The sequence below is a fragment of the Leptonychotes weddellii genome, chromosome 1 (genome assembly GCF_054177405.1).
Source record: "Leptonychotes weddellii isolate Sample4059 chromosome 1, ASM5417740v2, whole genome shotgun sequence".
Lineage (NCBI taxonomy): Eukaryota > Metazoa > Chordata > Mammalia > Carnivora > Phocidae > Leptonychotes > Leptonychotes weddellii.
Window position 1 is genome coordinate 12724545 of NC_138369.1, and position 21485 is coordinate 12746029.

Consider the following 21485-nt stretch of genomic DNA (forward strand, 5'->3'; position numbering starts at 1 on the left):
AACAAAGGTGGTGGTTGGGCGGGGTGGGGGGAGTATTAATAAGAATTCAGAACAAATAGGAAGCAAAAAGTAAGATGGGGATATGCATCCCAGTGTGCCAGTAGTTACGGTAAATACACATGACTTAAATGGACTAGGACAAAGACTGGAATAAAAAAATTCATTTAGAAGACGCGTACTAAACATAACATCACAGAAAAATTTACGGTAAATGATGAAAAGGAAGTACCAGGAAAATAGTATCCAAAAGAAAGCCACGGAGGGCTGTATTACATCAGACGAAACAGACTTGAAACCAAAAAGTGTTATTAGTGACAGAAAGGACATCTGTCGCCAGAAAGATGTAACATTTTCAAAGTCAAATGCAATGAATAAAACAGCTTCAAGAAACTGGAAGCAAAAACTGATAGGACCGCTAGGAGAGACTGATCTGGCTGCCAATCACGAGAGAGACTTCTATACTCGTCTGTCCGTGACTGGCAGAGAAAGCAGGAAACAGAGCAGAGAACGGAAAACGATACAGATCATTAGAATAAGAACCGAGTGGAACTTCTAGAAAAGAAAACCGCAGTAACTGAAATCAGAAACTCAGTGGATGGGTTCAGAATGGATTAGACACAGCTAGGGAGAGTCAATGAACTCAAGGATCTCTCAGAAGGAATTTTCTGGAACACTGCACAGAGACAAAGAGGTTAAAAAAATATGAAAAAGGTTAAGATATGTAGAGCAATAAAGTAGCATATGCTTTCTTAGAATTCTAGAAGGAGAAGAGGGAGAATCTAAGACAGAGTGGTATTTAAAGTCTAAGAGCTCATCAGTTCCCACTATAGATTCATACAGCCCAATGAATCCCAGGTAGGATTTTAAAAAAAGAAAAATATGTATCAAGATACATCATGAGGATGAGCCAGAACGTCACGGTGAGCCCTTAATCCATGACCAAGGTCTCACTGCAGAAGAGCGTTTACTTTGTGCAATTTTGAAAAAATAAAAAGGTAGAATTTAAATCTTGGGCACGTAACTTAGAAGCGTGATAGGGGTTAAAATGTTCTAAGGAGGTAACTTTAGGCTTCGTCAAAATATGCAAAGTGAACATTTCAGGGAGTTGTCCCCAGCGCCCTTTATGACTATCCGGGAGCAAATCAGGCTCACACCTTGCATTTGGCTGTTGCGAACAGAGCTGCTTTTATTTTTTAATTTTTTTTAATTTTTAAAGATTTCTTATTTGTCAGAGAGAAGAGAGAGAGCACGCGTGCACAAGCAGGGGGAGCAGCAGGCAGAGGGAGAAGCAGGCTCCCGCTGAGCAAGGAGCCCCACGCGGGGTTCGATCCCAGGACCCCAAGATCGTGACCTGAGCCGAAGGCAGACGCTTAACCGAGTGAGCCACTCGGGTGTCCCCAGAGCTGCTTTTGGGATGGTTTTCCCACCTTTTAATTTTCGTGGCATGAACTTTCTGGAGAGACTGGGCTAATTGTGTTAGTTGCAGAATGGCCTACATTCAGAATTTGTCTTGATGGTTTCACTGGGGCTCATCGAACACCGGTTTTTTTTTTTTTCTTCTCCCTGGAACTTGTAGAAAATGTGTTCAATTTAGCCTTTCCATGGCACCTGTGACAGGTAGTACTGTATATGCACTTCAGGCACTTGACTGTATCGTGATTGATGGACTTTGGGGGAAAAAATGAGCGTATGACCTTTCTGAGTTTGCATTTTACATTTGCAGCATGGGACTGACTGTGGGCCTTCCTCACTGAGCGCTCCCAAGCCCTTCAGACTGTGCGGCCGACCCCAGGGCGGCGGCGAGCCCCAGGGCGGTGGAGGATGACCAAGGCGGGGACGGCCACACGGAATGGGGCCTGGGGGCGGCGGCGGCAGGCTGTGGCTGTTTCTGGCCCTCCCGCCGCTGTGGGACAGGATGAAGTCACGGACACAGGTGACATTCATGGCAACCTTAAAAATGAGAGAAAAGAAAATGAAAAGAGGTCTCCGGCTTGCAAGCACAGAAGGCCTAAACGTAAACTAACGTAGGGAAAACGCTGAAGCGAATGCTTGAATTTGTAGACTTGACAGAGTCTATGCTGGGGAGAACTCAGGGCCTTGAGAGACCGGGAGTGAGGTTAAAGGAAACCACAAGTGTGACATCCGGGGTCCTCCTGTCCACATAACCCCTTCCCAAGGACGACCGCCTTCAACAAAGTAAGCTGAAGCGATTGCCAGCAAGTTGTTGGTAGTGCTGTCTAGCTCATGAGCATAAACACCACCAAGGGGGCATCCTTCAGAAAGGCCTGAGTGGAACAAACAGGTGTTTTTCAGGCCCCAGCGAACAGACGCAGAAAAGGGTTTAGTGGGAAAACAGCGCGGCCGCTCCCCAGGACCGCTCAGCTGATCCCCTGGGCAAACACCGGGCCCAGTGGGCAGCCGAGATTCCCTCCGTACTTTCTGTTGGCGTTGGCCCCGTGTGCTTCTTTGCCCCACATATTTGTGTGGGGAACAAACAGTCAGGACCAGCTAGGAGGCGTGATCTGCTGAGGAAGAACAGACGGGGCGCTGCGAAAATATTTTCGAGGGTCAGGGTGTCCCGGGGGCCGCGCTGTCCCCATCGGGGACCCCCTAAGGACTTCCACTGTGTCCTGCGGTGCTGTTCTGTGCTTGTTCTTCACCTTCCTAACGGGAGAAGCCCTATGAGCCTCACTCTGCCAGAAAACACACGCGCTTCATTCCGCAAGCTCACCAGTTCAGATTATTTTGGATTTCTTTCTCCTGTCGGTCCTGGAAATGGGCTCTGTGGCCGAGCGTGGGCACCGCCGGGGAGCCTGTGAGAAATGCAGACTCACACGGGCCCCTCCCCCGTCCCCCTTAAGTCAAAGTCCACGCCGTAGCAGGACCCCCGGGGTGGGGGGTGATTGTAGGCACGTTCACACCCCGCAGTGCACACAGGGTTCGCAGACCTGGCTGCACATCCGGACCCTCTGTGCAGCGTTAACACACATTTTCCATTTCCCACCCTTCCCGGGGCTCCCGGTGAACGGCCCATTTCTGCCCGCTCTCTCCGGCCGTTCCCGCTTTCATGAAAATGCCTTCAGAGTCAACAAAACCATCTCGGGCTTGCGCATGTTCTAGTGGGGAGGAAGACAGAACACGCTGGGCTTCTCCCATCCCAAGGAAACGGTCCCTTTGCTTGATACCACTTTCCCCTCTGACTTCTGCCCTGTTGCCTTTTGGTTTTGGTTTTGAATTCGCTCTTTTATAGCAAAACTCATCAAGAGGCGTCTATGCTTACTCTGAGTCTCTCTCCTCCCGTTACTTTCACCTGCACCAACCTATCACCTCCCAGCCCCCAGTCTAAGGAAACTGTCTGGTCAAGGTCACCAGTGACCCCACATGGCTCAGTTGAAGGCCAGTCCTCAGTGTCCGTTCCTTACCCCCCCATACCCTGCTGTTGTTTGCTCCTTCCTGCAGCCCCTCCCTGTCTCCTCTGCTGAGTCTTCCTCTTCTCCCTGCTCTCGTGATATCTTACAGCACCCCTGCTTCTCACCCACACTCACCTCTTCGGTGCGTCTTCCTCTCTCATGGTTAAAGCCATCTACACCACTGTCTCTCCAGCCCAGACGTCTAGCCTTGTCTGTCTGCCGTCTCTCCAGCGTCCTCGCTGGGATGTCTGCGAGGCACAGACAGATTTCCTGACCTTCACCTCCCGGGACCTGCTCCTCATCTCTGCTGACCCAAGTGTCACCGAGCCGTTAGTTGCTCAGGCCGGACCCTCTGGAGTCATTCCGGGCGCCCCTCTCTCAGACCCCACTTCCAGTCTGCCCCCATGTCCTGTTTGTTTCACCCTCAACACAGACCCGGGGTCAGACTCTCCTCCGTAGCTGGCAGGCGTGTCAGCGGGCGGCGTGGAAAAGTCTCACGGCCACCACTGGTGTGCGCCACGGTCCGGCAGCGGCGCTCGTGCGCGCACGGATCCCACCGAAGTCCCGCGCAGCGTGTCGCAGCCCCGCCCCGCAACTCCGGCGAATGTCCAGCGGCAGTGAGACGGTCAGAAAGCCGTGGAAAGTTCACGCGAGCAGACGCGAGGCAGGAGGAGGAGGAGGACGGACTGCGGTGGGACATGAACCGCATGCACAGGGCTGAAAGATGCTGCACACGGGATACGCAGTGTGACTCCATGTGTGTCAAGTTCAAGGACAGCCTCGAGGAGCCTCAGGTGCTGGGAGGCGGTAGAGTGGTTGTCTCTGGGCAGAGACGGGGCCGCCTCGGAGCTGCACTGGAGGCCTCTAGGGGCAGATGAGGGGCGAGTCTTCATCTGGGTGCTAAACAAAGTACTTCCCTTGTGGAAGTGCTGTGAGCTGTACATCTAGGATCTGCACGCTTTGCTGTTAAGTTTTCCTTCGGTTCAGAGCACCCAGACTCAACCACTCGTCCCACCTGCAGGGCTCCTCCCTTGATGCAAGCCTCGGGCTCCCAGCTGGGGGACTCCTGAGCTGCCCCACTCCCAGGCTTGCCCAAGGAGGTCTGCTCTCAACACAGCCAACAGAGTGGTCGGGTTTTATCATCCCAAGGCTCACCTCCGCAAACGGTTCCTTCCGAGTAAAATCTGGATTCTTCCCAGTCAGCCCCACGGCCGGCAGGATCCATCCCCGGGGCTCCTTGCTGCCTTCCCTCATGCCCGGCCACTCCCTTCCAAGTCCTGGGGGACGACTCCTCAAGGGGGCCTGTTCTGACCGGCCTACCAACCTTGCACTCAGCACCCTCAGCTCTCCTGTTCCTTCTCATTCTACACTACTCTTGTTACTTTATTCCAGTACCTTCTTCCTCCAACACACTGCACGGTTTGAATGGTAGCCCCCCAAAAATGTCCACCCTGAACCTATGGGTGTGACCTCCCTTGGAAAAGGGACTTTGCAGATGCAATTAAGTTAAGGGTCTTGAGATGAGAGCATCCTGGTTAGGGAGAGCACTAACTCCAATCCAAGTGTCCATAGAAGAGAAGAGAAGGGGAGAAGACACACAGAGGGCCACTGAGTCTGAGGTAATTTGCTCCAGCAACTCTAGGAAGCTCATGTATATACCATTTCATTGATTTATTATTATTATTTTCTGTGTCTCTCACTGTGAGCTCCATGAGGGCACAAATGACTATTTTGTTTGTGATGCATTTCAAATACCAGGGCCTGGCGCCTACTAGGCACTCAAGCCTGAAAAGGAACTGATTTACTGATTTCAGCGTGGTCAGTCCTGGCTGAAGTATTCTAAGACTTAGCCGAATAAACGAGTGGTGACACTTGGCGCCCTGGGGGGGCCGCCCAGCGCCAACAGACTGGATGCTGCCCACAGCCATGAGGATGAAGCTCAAGTGCATTTTGCTGAGCGGAAGGAGCCAGACATAAAAGACAGCATTCTGTATGATACCAGCTGAGCGCTCCCAAGAGAAAGCTGGTCAGTGTGGCCCCGAGCCCAGGGCACAGGAGGGTCACTGTACAGGAGAACGAGCTACTTTTTGGCGGGTGGTGAAAATGGTCCCTCCTCGTTGTGGACACTCGGTCGGGCATCCGCATCTGAGCAAACTCATAAAACCGGATCCCTCATATGGGTGCAGGTTATCGTATGTAAATTATATCTCGAAAAGATGATATCATCAGGTGGTTTGTCTAGAATAATGTGATAATTGTCTAAAGCAAATCCCCACTGGGGATCCTGGAGGTGTGAAGATGCGAGAGTCCAAGACTATGTGGCAAGAATGTACAAGGAAGCAGAAAAGGTAAAACTGAAGGGACAGAGAACAGACAGGGCTGACTATTTGGAGCCTGACCGAGGATGCACCTGCAAGATGGTGCCGTCGGCAGAGTCCGCGTCTCCGACCCCGCAGCTCCTGCCAGGACCTGCTGCTTAGGCCTCTGGAACCCGCCAGCAACCTCAGCCGGCGAGGAGCCCTTGACTGAGTTAACAGGACAGCTGTCCTGGGGGACACTGGGGATTGCCTGTTACCCCCGCCTACCTCCCTCGGGCTTCTCCCCATCTATTTATTCTCTCCCTCAGGATGGGCTTGATTCTGATAGCAGATCATGGATTTTAGTTACCAAGTGGGACAGGCACTGGTTCAAGGATTCAAAGGTTTAGTTGAATGTGAAGCAGTGATTCATTCAGAAGTACTGTTGGTGGCTTTCAAATAACAGCTGTTTTATAAGGAAGGGAAATTCCAGACCAAACTCTAACATGAATATTGATGCAAAACCCCCAAATAGTATGTCAACTAATAGGAACCAGCAAGATATTAAAGGATAGTGCATCCTGACTGTTGCAGGTGGGGGCCCTTGGGAAGCAGACCCTGAAAGAGAGATTGGTGTGCAGGACCCCAGCTGGGGGGGGTCCTTGGGAAGGGGAAGGAAGCAGGACTGGGCAGTCCCCATGGAAAGGGTCTCGACCCTGTGGGGGTCTTGAAGGGGGCAAGAGGGCCTGGCTTTTATACCTCTGCATTGACCCCTGTCAGATGCTGTCACCCTGTGGGGCGCGTAAAATTGGCCAAGGAGATTCTCCTTAGCTGGGCAGTTTGCAAAGGACAGGCAGCTGAGGACCAACTGCCAGCGACATTCCCATAGCTGGGGCCCCAGTCCTTTATTCTGAAGGGATTACCAAGCACACAGCTGCAGCCAAGGCGGGACTGAGTCAGATGGTGAAGAGACAAGGAGCCACTTTTAGATTCTGGCAGTTTATTACCTCCATCCACAATGAAAGGAAGAGAGCCAGGCGAGGGTGCCGGCTCCCTGGGTCCTTCTCCCACATGCCAGAAGGGGCAGGATGGCTGCCACAAGAGCTGGGGGTCACCGCGTTGCTGAGGGGCCAGGTCTAGACCGCATGGAAGCAGTTTATATTGTCTATCCTGAGCTCATCAGAATCCTCCCGGGGGAGGTGGGCAGCTCGTGGGAGGTGGCTTTGGACTAGTTCCTCACAAGCCTCCCACCCCCTCCCCCTTGTCAACTGGGAGAATTGCAAGACCGCCTGCCAGGACTCAGATTAGCTGTGGTTCAACCCTTGCCTGTGTGGCCGGCATGCCAGACTGTCACGGTGACCGAGTGGAGTGGTTTCAGGACACTGAGGATAGTTGAACATCAGAAACTTAAGTGTTGTATTTTGCAACATTAACAGAGAAAGATGAGAAAAAGTATATCATCTTGACATCTGGCAAAATTCAGTACCCATTTTATAATCTTTATAAATGCTCTTAGCTAACTGGGAATAGAAAAGAACATCCTTAATCTAATACAGAATGTTGTAAACATTTTTTTTGTGTGTGGGGGAGGAGCAGAGGGAGAGGGAGAGAGAGAATCTTAGGCAGGCTCCATGCCCAGCATGGAGCCTGATGTAGGGCTTGATCTCCCAACTCTGAGATCATGATCTGAGCCGAAATCAAGAGCTGGACACTTAGCCAACTGAGCCACCAAGGCGCCCCTTGTAAACATTATTCTTATTCATGAAGTATTTAAAATTTTACCCCAGAGACTGGGAATGAGGCAAGGCTGTCCTCTATTACCTTCTATTCAACATTGTACTAGAGGTCTTGGCCAATGCAATAAGGCAAGAGAAATAAATAAGACATAATATTCCACTTATCCAGAATTATTTACCTGCAAACTGCAACTATTTGAAATAAAGCTGATAACCTGGCAGGTTAATGTTCTCTTATAAAGCACCTAAAAATGTCTTGGAACTGCCAAGATACCACAAAGTCTATGCACTTCACCCATAGAAGAGGAGTCCCTTAAGCCCTCACTCTGGGGATATAAATAATTATAGTAAGCTTCTCTTTTTATTTTCCAAGCCCATACCACTTAGAAACAGAGACTGGCACACTGGTCAAAATCAGTGTGAGCTACCAGCCTGATAGGAAAGGACATTAGTGGATGTGGGTAAACCCTAAGAAAAGACGCAATAGTTCAAAAAACATGGTGCTTGGGCCACCTGGGTGGCTCAGCTGGTTGAGTGTCCAGCTCTTTGGTTTGGCTCAGGTCGTGAGCCCATGGGTCATGGGATCAAGCCCTGCATGGGCTTTGCATTCGCCAGAGAGTCAGCTTGAAGGTTCTCTCCCTCTGTCCCTCCCCTCGCTTGCGCACTATTTCTCTTTCTCTCTCTCTCTCAAATAAACAAATCTTTAAAAAAAAAAAAACCACGGTGCTTGTAAACCACTTATTTTTGGGGCAAACAGCACTCCACACCTCAGCTGCCCGAGGTCACTGGACAGTCATCGATACTTATAACACTGACTTCCAGTCATCAGGAAAAGAGAAAATTATGTTTGTGACTCACCACTTAAAAGGACAGGAATTATGTTCTGTATGAAAGATTTTTCTAGTGGCCAGGTTTTCAAAAATTTTGGTCATTGGTATGGGGAAATTTTGGTATTAGAAAACGAACTTAGTATCTCATTTTGAACAATCTACCCAAGGTTTTCATGGGCTAAGCAGTGCTTGTGCAGGACGTAGAGGTGCGGTTTCACAAACACTAGGACTGAGCTTCTATAATGGGCCCTCATACTTGAGTCACTGAGGGGAGGTCTGGCCTGAGTGCTCGCTCAGTCCAGGGATATTCTTTTCCTCAGAGCCGCTACTATGGGAAGGCAGCTGTGGTCTGGCCACGTGAGCGCACTGGGCTGAAAGGCTGAGCAGGGTTTGTGACTTCTCTGAGTTCACCCTTTGAGAAGTATTGACAGCGTGTATAGAACATCCACTGCATTTAGCTTCTGTTTCTCTGTTCATCGTGGGACCACGTGCTATCAATGCCCCACACATCCCACTTATCCTCACCTGGAGGTGGCCTGCAGAAGGTTCTTTGTGTCTCTTCACCCAAGGGCCTTTCTTGAACATTGGAGCATGCTCAACCCAGGCACAAGAAGAGCTGGGAGTTAACATCCCAGGAGCAAGGCTCAACCTGGTAAACAAGGAGCTGGTGGATGACGCCCTGGCCTCCTCACTCCTGAGTGGGATGGAGCTTGGTGGTCCACAGTGGTCACCTGTGCATGAACACGCTCTTTCTCGGCTTGCTTCCCTTTCCTGCCTTACACCCCCATGCCCTCACTGTGCTTCCTGGGGTCCCCTCCCAAGTAAACTACTTCAACCAAAACCCTTGTCTGAGGACCTGCTTTTAGGGGAGCCCAACTACTGGACTTGGATGCCAGCCAGATGACAACAGGATCCCACTCCTGATGTGGAGTGCGGAGGTGACAGACGCCGGCGTGCTGCTGGGCCAGCTACTGAACTCCAGCGTGGGAACGACCGCGGTGATGAAGAGAGCAGCAGGCTCTGGTCAACCAGCTGTCACCACAGGAGACGCTGTGACAATCCGAATGCCCCAGGCACACTGAAGAGACCCACATCCCCTCTATGCAGACGACAGGATGTGCTGAGAATCAGGCCAGGATGGGATCTCGAGGGCCATGATCACCAAATGGACTGAGTTCTCAGGCCTGGTAAGTCCCCGTGGCTCAAGCCAGGCTCTGATTAGGAAGGGCGGGGACTCTGAGATGTGAGATGGGCCCATCTGGGCAGATGCCCTCAAGAGCCTTGATACCCCAGACCCCCCCTGAATGCTTGGGTCTAGTAAGTGGCTCATGCCCGGGCTAGAGAGCAGCCTCCCCTCACCTGGAAATCACATGAAGGCCTCTCTTGACAGAGAAGACTGGCCAAAGAACCTCTGTCCTCCCCACGATCTGCCCCCACTTGCACTCGTTTCTCCTAAATCAGACAACGGGGATGACTACCAGCATGGCCTGTGGCAAGAGATACTGTCCTGCTTGGAAAGGAAGGGAATTATTCCCCGCGAAGAGCTGAAGAAGCTGGCTCACGTGGGCCGGCAGGAGCTAGAAGAGCGTGCGTGGGCGCCCTGCGGGTGACAGAACAGAAGCTGGCTAAGGAGAGTTTCCTGAGACGTGGGTTCTCCTCTGTGACTTGGGATTTGGCGCCTTGGCAGGGGCACTCGAAGCCAGTCCTACCACACTGCTGCAATGCCTCCCGGGAGGTTGGAGGCCAAGGCGCAGTGAGGATGGGGCCAGAGGGCTCAGAGGGAGGGCCTGCTGGAGTGGGCACCAGACAGGAGAGCCCGCCGGCGGGCAGACAGCTCTCCCCTTGGCACTCCCCGCACCAGAACAAGGAGGGAGGCGATGCGTGCTGGCGAGCAGCTCGCTGGGGGCTGTCCTCTGTGGGCCCCGGTGCACAGCAGGGCTGCTGCACAACCCGGGTTCCCGGGACTTCCGATTCTCCAACGGACAGGATTCCAGAACGTGAGTCTGTGGGCAGCACGTGGCCCCTCCTCTGCCAGGCAGTGAGGGGCCGTCCACCTCATTTCTGGTACACCGTCCCCACCTCACGTCCTACTGTTACTTTGAAAAGTTTATGAAGGATTTTCAAATTCCAATTTTGCTTTATCTAATATCAGTGGTTTTTTAATCTGCAAAATACTCCAACTTTTTTTTTCTGTGTGGTATTAAAAATTGTTGTTTAAATAGTATTATCTAGGGGCTTCTGGATGGCTCAGTTGGTTAAGCGTCTGCCTTCGGCTCAGGTCATGATCTTGGGGTCCTGGGATGGAGCCCAGATCGGGCTCCCTGCTCAGCAGGGAGTCTGTTTCTTCCTCGCCCGCTGACCCTCCCCTCAGCTCGTGCTCTCTCTCTCAAATAAATAAAATCTTTTAAAAAATAGTATTGTCTAAATACTATTTTGTCTTTTATTTTTATTTATTTCCCATTTTTTTAAAGATTTTATTTATTTATTTATCAGAGAGAGACACAGTGAGAGAGGGAACACAAGCAGGGGAAACAGGAGAGGGAGAAGCAGGCTTCCCGCTGAGCAGGGAGCTCGATGCGGGGCTCGATCCCAGGACCCTGGGATCATGACCTGAGCCGAAGACAGGCGCTTAACGACTGAGCCACCGAGGTGCCCCTTGTCTTTTATTTTTAAAAGACTTGCTTACACGAGAGGAATCAGGTCTCAAACTTCTAATAGCAAAGCTTTAGAATATAATAAGCATTTACATATAAGCCAAGGACATCATTGATGCCAAATGTGTGCAATCCACTCTATCTAACAGCACCTAGCATTTAAAAATATAAGCATCTCCATGGACTGTTTCATTCATCGGAATGGAATTAACAAATAGCAGAGGTCTTATGAAACAGAATTACACATTCAATTCAATGTAGAGCAATATTTTCCTAATAGTCTTATAAGACGCAAGTGGATGATCATTAGTTAAAAGAGACTCAGAACATACCACATAGTGAGGAAAAAATGAATGCTTAAATGTTGAACAGAAGAAATTAATAATAAAAACCCTTTATACTTACTTTTGTCAACCAAAGGTCTGAGTCATAACTTAGCAGGAGCCTTGAATTTTTAAGTTACCAAAGCTGCATCATGACAGCCAGGAACATACCGTGTAGACGGCTTAGCACACGGGAAGGTTAAGCAAGGCTTGAGCCAATGCTCTTAGGAACCCAAAATATATAGACCAGAAAGGCTTGCTTTCTCAGTCAAGTGAGATAAATCTTAAAACTAGGTAAATATGCAAAAAATAAACATTTAGAACTTCATTTTGCTAAAGGCATGAGTTAAACACACACACACACACCCCCACTGAGCAGGGAGCCCGACACTGGGCAAAAGCAGAGTACAAGGGATTTAGATGTGACAGAATCATCACCTTGATTTATGTCAAAGAATGTCGTATGTATCTTCACGTGGGGCACAGTTAGGTTTTAAGGTTTCAGAAATACTTTTGAATTTATTATCGGACTGGAACACACTATATAGAATATTTCAAAGTTGCTACCAAAAAACAAGTTGAAATTTTACTTAGCAATATAGGTTTCTCAACACCTCTTCCTCCCCCTTGGGCATCACATTCAGAAAGATGCAGGGAAGGAATGATTAAATGGTCTCTGACGGATCTACTAGCATGTTCTGTTTCTGAATTATATAGAATGTCCTGGTCCTTAAGTAATGGGATAGATTTTTGGAGAGACTATCAATTTGGGGCTAAAGAACTATGTGGGTAAAAGCTCTAGAAGGAAGAGAGATTGATGAGTGACCTGAACGGTGAGGGGGAGGTGGGGAGAGAATATGCAATAAATGCTGGCCTGTTGGATTTTTCCCTCCCTTCTCTAATCCATTCATCTTTTTAAGACTGCCTTCTGTGTCCTCTTCAGGGGACATTTATCATTTCTTCCTTCGATATTTTAACATAAAGCCTCCAAGAAAAACAGCAAATTCAAGGCTAATATTAAAAGCTTGAATAAAAATAATAACGAGCCTTATCATCTGATCAGTAAACTCTTCTTAGTGAATAAAATCTTCATTTGTCCAAGTGGGATGGCCTCTCTCAGCAGACAGCACTCACTTAGGGTGTGACACTCGGCTTCTGGAAATGTGAACAATTACTTTCTAAATAACGTGAGAGAAGTCAGTCCTTTCTTTCTGATGCATTGCTGCTTTGTGGACCTTATTTTATTTATCTTTATGGCAAATCGTTGCATTACATGACTGCGGAGACTGAGGCCTCATTTCTAATGATTTATCCAAAATCACTCAAGAAAAAAGCAGAACCAATGGAAATATAATCAGAACCCCTTGAAAATGCAGTTACTGTAGATGCATACAAATAAACTATGATCAAAGTTGAATCTTAGGTCTGGTAACTGATTTTATGTTGAATATAAGTCATTTTAAAAGTATAATTTAAGAGAATATTCTGGAAAACTGAAGTATAAAGATTATATTTATTCTGGGTCTGGATACTTTCTCAACTGTAGAAGTACAGGATGGATCTGACTTCTCCATCAGTAATCCAGATTCATGGTAAGTCGGGTTGCAAAAAATGTCTGCACGTCCTCTGATAATTACAGCATTTAGCTAGAGAGACGGAAGTTAATCGAATCCTCGTGGTTCTATTAATTTTCCTTATAATTGATAAAAATGCTACCTATAAAAGTTGGTAGGCACATTTTCAATGCATTCATATTTTATAATGAAATAGAGAAAATGAATTTGATTTTGAAAAATAAGGTTTATTTGTAATAACTATCTTTAATAACTCTGTTTTTATTTTTACCCCGGGGAATGCACAAGAACAGACGATGCTAGCTTTAACATTTACTGAAACAGTATACTCTTTATACTAATGCAAAACGCTAAGACTCTTCTTCCCACTCTAAACATCTCTTCTTTACTAATAGAGAATTCTCACTGCATCGGAACTAAGACTCAGGCGCGCTCAGAGGAGTCTGGGATGACTGGCCAGAGTTGGTCAGTAGGTTCCCCTCTTCTCAATTAGGTAACTGAAACAGGAAGTCTCGTTCTAAATATTAGAAGCAAAGTCTATATATTAGAAAAATAAAGAGAGGGAATGTAACAGACTGCTTCAAAATGCATGCCTGAGGTGCGAAACAGCTTGTACTTCCACGTGGTGGCAGCTTCCAGAAGAAATCTTTGGGATTTAATCTTCAGGTTCGTACCTGGAAAGAGATAAAAATTCTGTTAAGACCACAAATAACATCATGATACTTTTTGTTGCTGTCATTGTTACCCAGTGAGTTTACCTGCAAGCTCTCCAGTGACTACCCCAGTAACGCAGAATCACTACTGGGGTGGAAGTCAAAGACAGTCACGGCACTATGAGGGGGCTCCCCCAACAGGGGGACAAAGGACAAAGGACCAGCGAAGCGTGAGGACACCTTCGGACTCCAACTCTCTGGATCTGGCATTTAGACCCATGACAGCTTAGGACAGCAGAAACTCTGTATAATTATCCGAGTTGTCGGATGGACACAAAGTGCTGATAGGACCACGTGAGGACAAGGTTAACAAAGCCCCCTCTACAGACGAACTGGATCTGGGATTTACTTCCTCGCTCTGTTCCCCTGGAGCCCTGATAAAGGTAAAACGGCAGCTGAGTTTCCAGACCAAACCGCGGAGGACAGAAATGAGCCGAGGAGCAGAGCACACGTGGGCTGGGAGGACTGGGGGCTGAGCCGTGACTACTGGTGGGCCCACCGCAGACTCCCCGCGCTGTACACTGAGTTCGGGTAATGGCACCGTCCCTCCTGCTCCCGGGGCAGCACGCGGTTAGAGACCCGGTCCTCGATGGCGCCCATCTACAGGGACCGCATTCTCTACCACCTAAATTGTCACTGAGGGAGGGCACAGGATGACCAGGTCTTAGGCTCCTGACAACACTCCTGAGGAGAAAGGCCCAAGGGTGCCCTGTTAGCTTGCTGGGTTTCCTTTCTGCTATCCTGCTTAAAGGAATCCACTGCAAGGGTAGTCTAGTGTAGCTGTGTGTGTGTGTGTCTCTCTCTCTCTAAAGTCCTGGCTGAACCTACACTGAAGCCCTTACAGACAGTATGGACAAGACCCAGCCAAAGCCCCTCTGCTCTCCTCAGACGCAGCCTTCTGGACTAAATGACAGCAAGCACCCCCTGGCCTGACCTCTCTGGACACAAACTGAGATTTAGTGAAGGACACACATCAATCGGCGGTGAGACAAATCCAAGAGCCACACAGAATCAGCCAGGCTTACTTGGCCAGTCTTCTCCTCAGGTCTTTGATTTGGTCATTCTTCCTGGTGAGAATCTCTTTCATGTTTCGATAAGCTGCTGTTTGTTGGAATTTCTTCTCTAATTCCTGCACAGTGAAAAATATCAGTCCGTTACTACGAAACAGTGAAGAAGTAACACATCTCATAAACATGTATATTTTTGCTCTAATTTTACTAATACTCCATTTATATTATTTTCTAATTTCTTTTTAAAATTTACTTATATAAAATTAAGGCTATGCAAATTTTAAAAATACATTCCTTCAAAGGAGAAGTCCAGAAAACAGTAATATTGTCAGCATGTAACTAAGTACAATGAGAAGTCTGTGTGAAATAGTAAACTAATTCTCAGGTGAAATAAGCATGACTTTCCCCCAAATCCCAAAGTGGTACCAGTATTCTAGGAAGAGGATTTTTTTGTTCAGTTACATTTTAGCTTCCGTATGCTTAAGAGTCTAATCCCTAAACTGAAGAACATGGTTCTCTACGTATTTCATAGAAATTAAGAACAAGGGATAGAATCCTTTAAAGAGAAGTCACCCATCCCTGTGGGGCTGTGGGAGGGATGGGCAACATGGGGGGGCAGGGCAGCTCACGTAAGCTATCCGTGGAGGAGTCTTTGACCATTCCATGGGAAGGAGTGGCGACTTTTTATTACCATAGATATCTTAGTGCCAAAGACAGAAGGATCTCAATGCCCAGAAATGATAAATTTCTAACATGTATTGGCCAATACACTGAGAAAAAGGAAAATCTGCGGCTGGCCCCCAATGTGTTCCTCAGTGACCCCTGTTCCTCACACAGACAAATCTGACCTTTTCAGCCATGCTCAGCTGCTCCTGAACCCTCAGTAGGTCATGCTTGGCTGTCGCCAGATTCTCTTCCAGGGACTTCTGGTTTTCTGTCTTGTCATTAAGTGTCTTCTGAAACTCACTCTTCAAAGCAGCAACTGTGTTTTCCAAGTCATTCAAGTCTTGGGCTTTTATAAAATCCTATGAAAGATACATGCACTGACATAATTTCACGTTGACATCCTAACTGGTGACTGTTTTACAACATTGATTCAGCATCATGACATGAAAGCAAATGTTGTGCGTGTGCATGTTGCCCCCACTGCACCCCCCCCCCCCGCCTCCGCCAGCCCGGGTAAGCTCCCGCTCCTAGAGGGTCGCCAGCGCGCCTAGCTCACCCTCAGCCCCCGTGCCCCATGTCCTGCACATGGCAATGCTCAGTAGTCACTCATCTCCAGATATGTAAAATATCATTTATGAATTGCTGGAATTCCAAAGAGGAACAGGAGAGAGGTGAGATCCTAAATCTGACAAGGTTGTGTGTCCCTGGGTAGGGATGGCAAACAAGTTCCGTTCTTGAAAAGTCAGGTTAAAAAAAAACAACCCTGGTGAAGACTTTTGAATGATACAGATGGAAAAATAGTAAACCTAACAGAGTTTATATCAAAAATTTAATAGACATATGTCTTAATCATTATTTACATTAAGATATGAGAGCCTAATCAATGCTTACTGATTATATATGGCTTGCTAAATTTATAAGATTTTAAGGGTTTTTTTTTTGTATAAATGCGATATGCACGTTCGCACACTGTGTCGGCATGATAAAAGCAGCTGGATCTTGTTTTTGACTGGATACATTTGTAATAGAAAAAAGTTGTATTACTCAACAGGAAAATGGTCTATATATTTGCTAAATATAAAGATAAAGCAGTACTACCAACAAAATTCCTCACTCATTTTTGAAATCTAGTCTTTTGAAAAGATTTTACTTCATTGCAGCTAGTGAAAGCACGTACACCTTTTGCTTTTGCCAAAATCTGAAAAGTAAAACTGGAACAAAGTCCAAAATGGCTTTTGAAACAAATTCATCAGGGGTGCCTGGGTGGCTCAGTCGTTAAGCGTCTGCCTTTGGCTCAGGTCATGATCCCGGGGTCCTGGGATCGAGCCCCATGTCGGGCTCCCTGCTCCGCGGGAAGCCTGCTTCTCCCTCTCCCACTCCCCCTGCTTGTGTTCCCTCTCTTGCTGTGTCTCTCTCTGTCAAATAAACAAATAAAATCTTAAAAAAAAAAGTGTAACAACAGAAGCCTAACGAAGTAAGTCTGGGGACTGTTTAGCAGACATGAGAAAAGCCAGGGCCGCCCTGTAAATCCGCTCACATGGTCCGGCTGACAGGAAGTCTGTTCCAGCATCTGGCGCCGACAGGAAGGCCCCAGGACACAGAACTGAGCACGTGAGAACGTCCCGCAGCGGGAGCGGTACTCGGTGGCCTGCTCAGACAGGCCTGGAGAGCCAGGCATTTCAGCGCATCATACCGAGTACTGCCAGACGCAGGTGGATGTGAGGATGCAGACTCCGTAAATTCATTCTATCTTGTCATACTTACCGAAGGCCGACTTAACTAATAATAAGTTCTGTATAATAAAACCGAATACACATCCAATGAACTAAAAATTCCTCCTTTCTTCACTTCCTTTCCCCCCACTGTAATGGGAATGTCAAGGTAAAAGGGAGAAGAACTTAAAAAAAAATAAACTTCAGAATATCTGTGTGCTAGTGGGCTCTGGGGACGTGGGAAGCCTGTGAGCTGTGTACTTGCCCCAGCGACGTTCCCCACCCCAGCCTTTCCTGGACAGGGGTGTCCTGAGGCAGGACAACAGTGGCGTCCCTCTCAGGGAGTGGCAGGGGTGGGTCAAAATGAACAGTAACTAAGACGACTTCTTAAAGTAGCTCCATGCCCTTGTGGAGCCCAACACGGAGCCCAATGCAGGGTTCGAACTCAAGACCCTGAGATCAAGACCTGAGCGAGATCAAGTCAGACGCCCAACCAACTGAACCACCCAGGCGCCCCAACACTTCATATTAAGTTTATACCTTTATTCTATTTGAAAAAGGTGAAAAAGACAGCTGAAACTTATTCTGCCTTTTTTAAAAATTGAAGTATAATTAACATGCAGTGCCCTATCATTTTCAGGTGTCCATCACAGAGACTCGGTATTTCTGTGCCATACAAAGGGATCCCCGTGATACTGCAGTTACCCATGGTCACAAAATTATTACAGTATTACCGACTATATTCAAAACTTCTCTCACCTTTTGATTTCCTTGGTCGAGCTGTAAATCCTGCAGTGCTCTTTCTAGCTTTGACTTCTCATCTAATGCATGGGTTGCCTATAAGCAGATTTAAACAAAACACATTCAGTATTCAGTCTGTAGGCAACGCTTTCAATAATTTTGTCAAAGTATTTCTCAGTTACCTGCATTTCAATGGTCTTCAGCCTTGACTTCAATTTCTCGTTCTCTTCTTGAAGTCTGGAAATTTCCTTTGTGAGTAAATTCAAGGTTTATTATTTTAGCTACGGTATTTTTAATACTTAAAAGTGCTGCCCTTAAAAATTTAATTGCAAAATTAAATTTAAATCATAGAACAGCTTGAATACCTGCGTGCCCTGGTTGCTGGTGCTATCCTTGTCCCGCCCAGCCCACTGGCCTCCACACCTGTGAGTCACCTGTGGCTCTAAGCCTCTTTCCCAGTCTCTCAGGCTCCCTTCAGGCCTCTGTCCTCAGCCCTCCCGTGCCACCTCTCACCTAGCTGATCCTGCCACTCTTGGGTCTTTTCCCGGCTGACACAGCACACCACCTGTACTTATCCTAAAACATGGTCTCTATCAGCGCCATGCTGTATGACCAAGCCTCTAGATGCTTCTGTCTGAGCTGAGGACACGGGCCTTCGCTCCAAGCAGCTCCATCATGAGAGTCAGCTGTGAGCCCAGTCCTCTTCCTCCCTGCGCTCCGACACACGCACCAGCGCAGTCAGAGAGCACAGCGCTCTGTGCCAACTCACGCCAGCCTTCCTTCTGCCTCTCACTGCTGCCCATGCCATTGCCCTGTCTGCCATGCCCCCTTTCTTCCCTCTGACAACTTCATCTGTCTTTAGCCTTCAGCCCAGCTCAGGGACCACCTTCCCCCAAAGTCTGTCCTCAACCACTCGCATCCAGGTGGAACTATGTTTTCTCAGCCACCTGGGCACACACAGATTAGCATTCTCCCATTTCCAGAAGATTAATTCTCCCCTCTCAATGGGACTATAAGGTTTTTGAGGACAAAAGACTAAGTATTACATTGCTTTTTATCTAATAACATCTAGCACAATGTTGAGAATACAGAAGTCGTGAAAAATATTTGTATGTTGGTAGTTAATTTTATAAACCTCCTAATAAAAAACCCCATCATTGCTATTGTAGATCATGAACTTCAAATGTCCATCAATAAACACTGTCCGAAATGCCATACCCTTCACGTCACCATGAAAAGATGCAGTTAAGAGTTGCTTCAGACTTTCTGGAAGGTGAGTGCCCTCTTCTGGTCCCCGGGAACCATGAAGTAGACCAACTACAATGGACTAATTACCCTCAGTGGACCAAAGCCTGAATCCGCTGCCTCCTACCTCAGGTTTTCCGCCCTCCAGCTGTGCAGGCCAAGAGAGGGCTGAGTCAGAGGGTCTGCCTGTCTCGCCACGAGGACATTACCTTGTTCAGGAGTTCCGTGGTTCCACCTTCGTTAAGTGGAGCAAGTTTTGGCTTCATGGTATCTGTGATGGGCTGATACAAAAGAAAGAAACCAAACCAAAATCACCGCAGAAGAAACCACATGTAATCACTCAACACCTGCACTTTCTAAGTGGAAAACACTGTAAAATCATATCCACGGGGATGCCAGCTCCACGGGGTGGCGGTTTTTGTAGGTTGGGTTCTCTGCTACGCCCCAGTGACGAGGACAGTGCCTGGCCCGTGGTGCCCCAAACAGATTAGAGATGCAAGTGAACCCATCCTCCCCATATCCTTTTAAATAAATTCAGATGGAAGGGAAAGGAGGGAGGAAAGGCCCGGAAACGTCTTAGCCAGAAATACATTCCAAAGGAATAACTGGGAAATTGTTTTGTATGTGTATGTTCGTGAACTCTTTTCAGCACCATTTTTCTCGCCCGGACACCAGGGAGCATTTGCGGTGCATCTGCACGATGCCGTATTACGTGGTCACTGCAAATAAAGAGAATGATTGAAAAGAGAAGCAGGTCACTAGTCACTGCGAGGACTGTCTCCATTTGACAGATGAGGCAAACAAGGCTCGGCTTTCTCAGGTAACCCGCTCAAGGTCATGCAGTGGGAGAGACAGGGCCAGGATGGACAGCCGTGCTGAGCATCATCTGGGTGAAGAGTTTATATGGCAGGGAATGGGATGGATTGCGGGGATTCTGTGTGTGTGTGTGTGTGTGTGTGTGTGTGAGAGAGAGAGAGAGAGAGAGAGAGAGAGAGAGCACGTACGAGTGAGCGAGAGGAGACAGAAGTAGTTTTTCATGGTTCCTTTTAAAGAGTTTCTTTTTTTGCCTGAAAATATGAGGCAATCTTTGAAGTCTGCTCTTGAATTGAATGCTCTTCCTTGATGGTTTTCACTTTAACCTCTGAATGCTCTGGGCAACTTGAGGATTTTAAACACCGGCTATTAAGATACGGACTTAGAATGACTAAAAATTACCTTTTTATTTGAAGATGTAAATTCTGCTTTTTCAAATTCTGCAACTTGTTCTAATAATTCTCTTGAAGATAAAAACAAATACGAACAAAAAATGTTCATTTAGATCTGGACCACACCCACAGAATACAATCACAGGTACCGATCTACTACAACATGGCAGGGAGGACAGTGCAAGTCACCATATCCAAAATGAGACTTAGTTACTAATGGCCCGGAACCCAAACCACATGGACCAAACTGGAATATTCCAGTATCCTGCACCTAAGAGATCACTCGGTGACCAGACGCGTTGCTGCAGCTCTCCCCAGACTTTCTCACCCCCCAGTCTTAAGAAAAGAAGTGGCAAAGGCATTCGCTAACTTTTGAGATCATGCCTGGGCCTCTCTTGTCCTAACTGCAGGTACGAACGTTGAGTACCTGTTTTCAAGTTCAGAGATATCGGTCTGTAGCTTGAGGTACCACTTCTCGGCCTGTGAGAAAAGCTGCCGCAGAAGCAGCACATTGGTGTGGGCCGTGTTGATGAGCTCAGACTCCACTTCGCTGTAGACCACAGCCTGCAGCCCGCTCAGGACCTCAGAGACCTCGTCTACGGTGAAGGTGTCCTCCACCAACCTGAAAAACAACCACAGGCCCAGGCTTCAGGAGAAACAACCCAAACCATTTAAGAAATACAATAAAACTCAGAAACCCACATTCACGTCATCTGAAGCGTTCAAGGGTTATAGTGAAAATCTCTCTGGGAACTATCTTCTTTTTTTTTTTTTTTTTAAAGATTTTGTTTATTTATTTATTTGAGAGAGAGAGAGAGACAGAGAAACAGCATGAGAGGGGATAGGGTCAGAGGGAGAAGCAGGCTCCCCGCTGAGCCGGGAGCCCGATGCGGGACTCGATCCCAGGACTCCGGGATCATGACCTGAGCCGAAGGCAGTCGCTTAACCAACTGAGCCACCCAGGCGCCCCACTATCTTCTTTCTTAATAAAACATACTAAAAATAATTTAAGTTCAGTTCATTTTTTTCTAAGCTCGGGTAATTTTTGAGGTCTACTAAAATGATCACACAGTGGGTGTGCACATCCTCTAACACAAGGTATGTGCTCACAAACAGTCCCCCAAACATTTACTTTTTTTCTTTAGTTTTTCAGTTAAAAATTTTTTTTTACTTGGGCGCCTGGGTGGCTCAGTTGGTTAAGCGACTGCCTTCGGCTCAGGTCATGATCCTGGAGTCCCGGGATCGAGTCCCGCATCGGGCTCCCTGCTCAGCAGGGGGTCTGCTTCTCCCTCTGCCCTCTTCCCTCTCGTGCTCTCTGTCTCTCATTCTCTCTCTCTCAAATAAATAAATAAAATCTTTAAAAAAAAAA

General features: G+C 47.7%; 1 protein-coding gene across 1 annotated transcript in view; it reads right to left on the reverse strand.

The window, feature by feature from the left end:
- Nucleotides 1-13030: 13030 nt before the first annotated feature.
- The window catches only part of LZTFL1 (leucine zipper transcription factor like 1), a 12900-nt gene continuing 4445 nt past the window's right edge, over nucleotides 13031-21485 (reverse strand). Inside the window, exons 3-10 of the mRNA XM_006741278.3 lie at nucleotides 20544-20738; nucleotides 20127-20187; nucleotides 19121-19192; nucleotides 17849-17914; nucleotides 17685-17762; nucleotides 15396-15572; nucleotides 14563-14666; nucleotides 13031-13498 (exon numbers count right to left, since the gene is read on the reverse strand). Of these exons, the coding sequence (XP_006741341.2) occupies nucleotides 13480-13498; nucleotides 14563-14666; nucleotides 15396-15572; nucleotides 17685-17762; nucleotides 17849-17914; nucleotides 19121-19192; nucleotides 20127-20187; nucleotides 20544-20738 (772 nt within the window). The 3' untranslated portion in view covers nucleotides 13031-13479. The remainder of the gene's footprint in view (nucleotides 13499-14562; nucleotides 14667-15395; nucleotides 15573-17684; nucleotides 17763-17848; nucleotides 17915-19120; nucleotides 19193-20126; nucleotides 20188-20543; nucleotides 20739-21485) is intronic.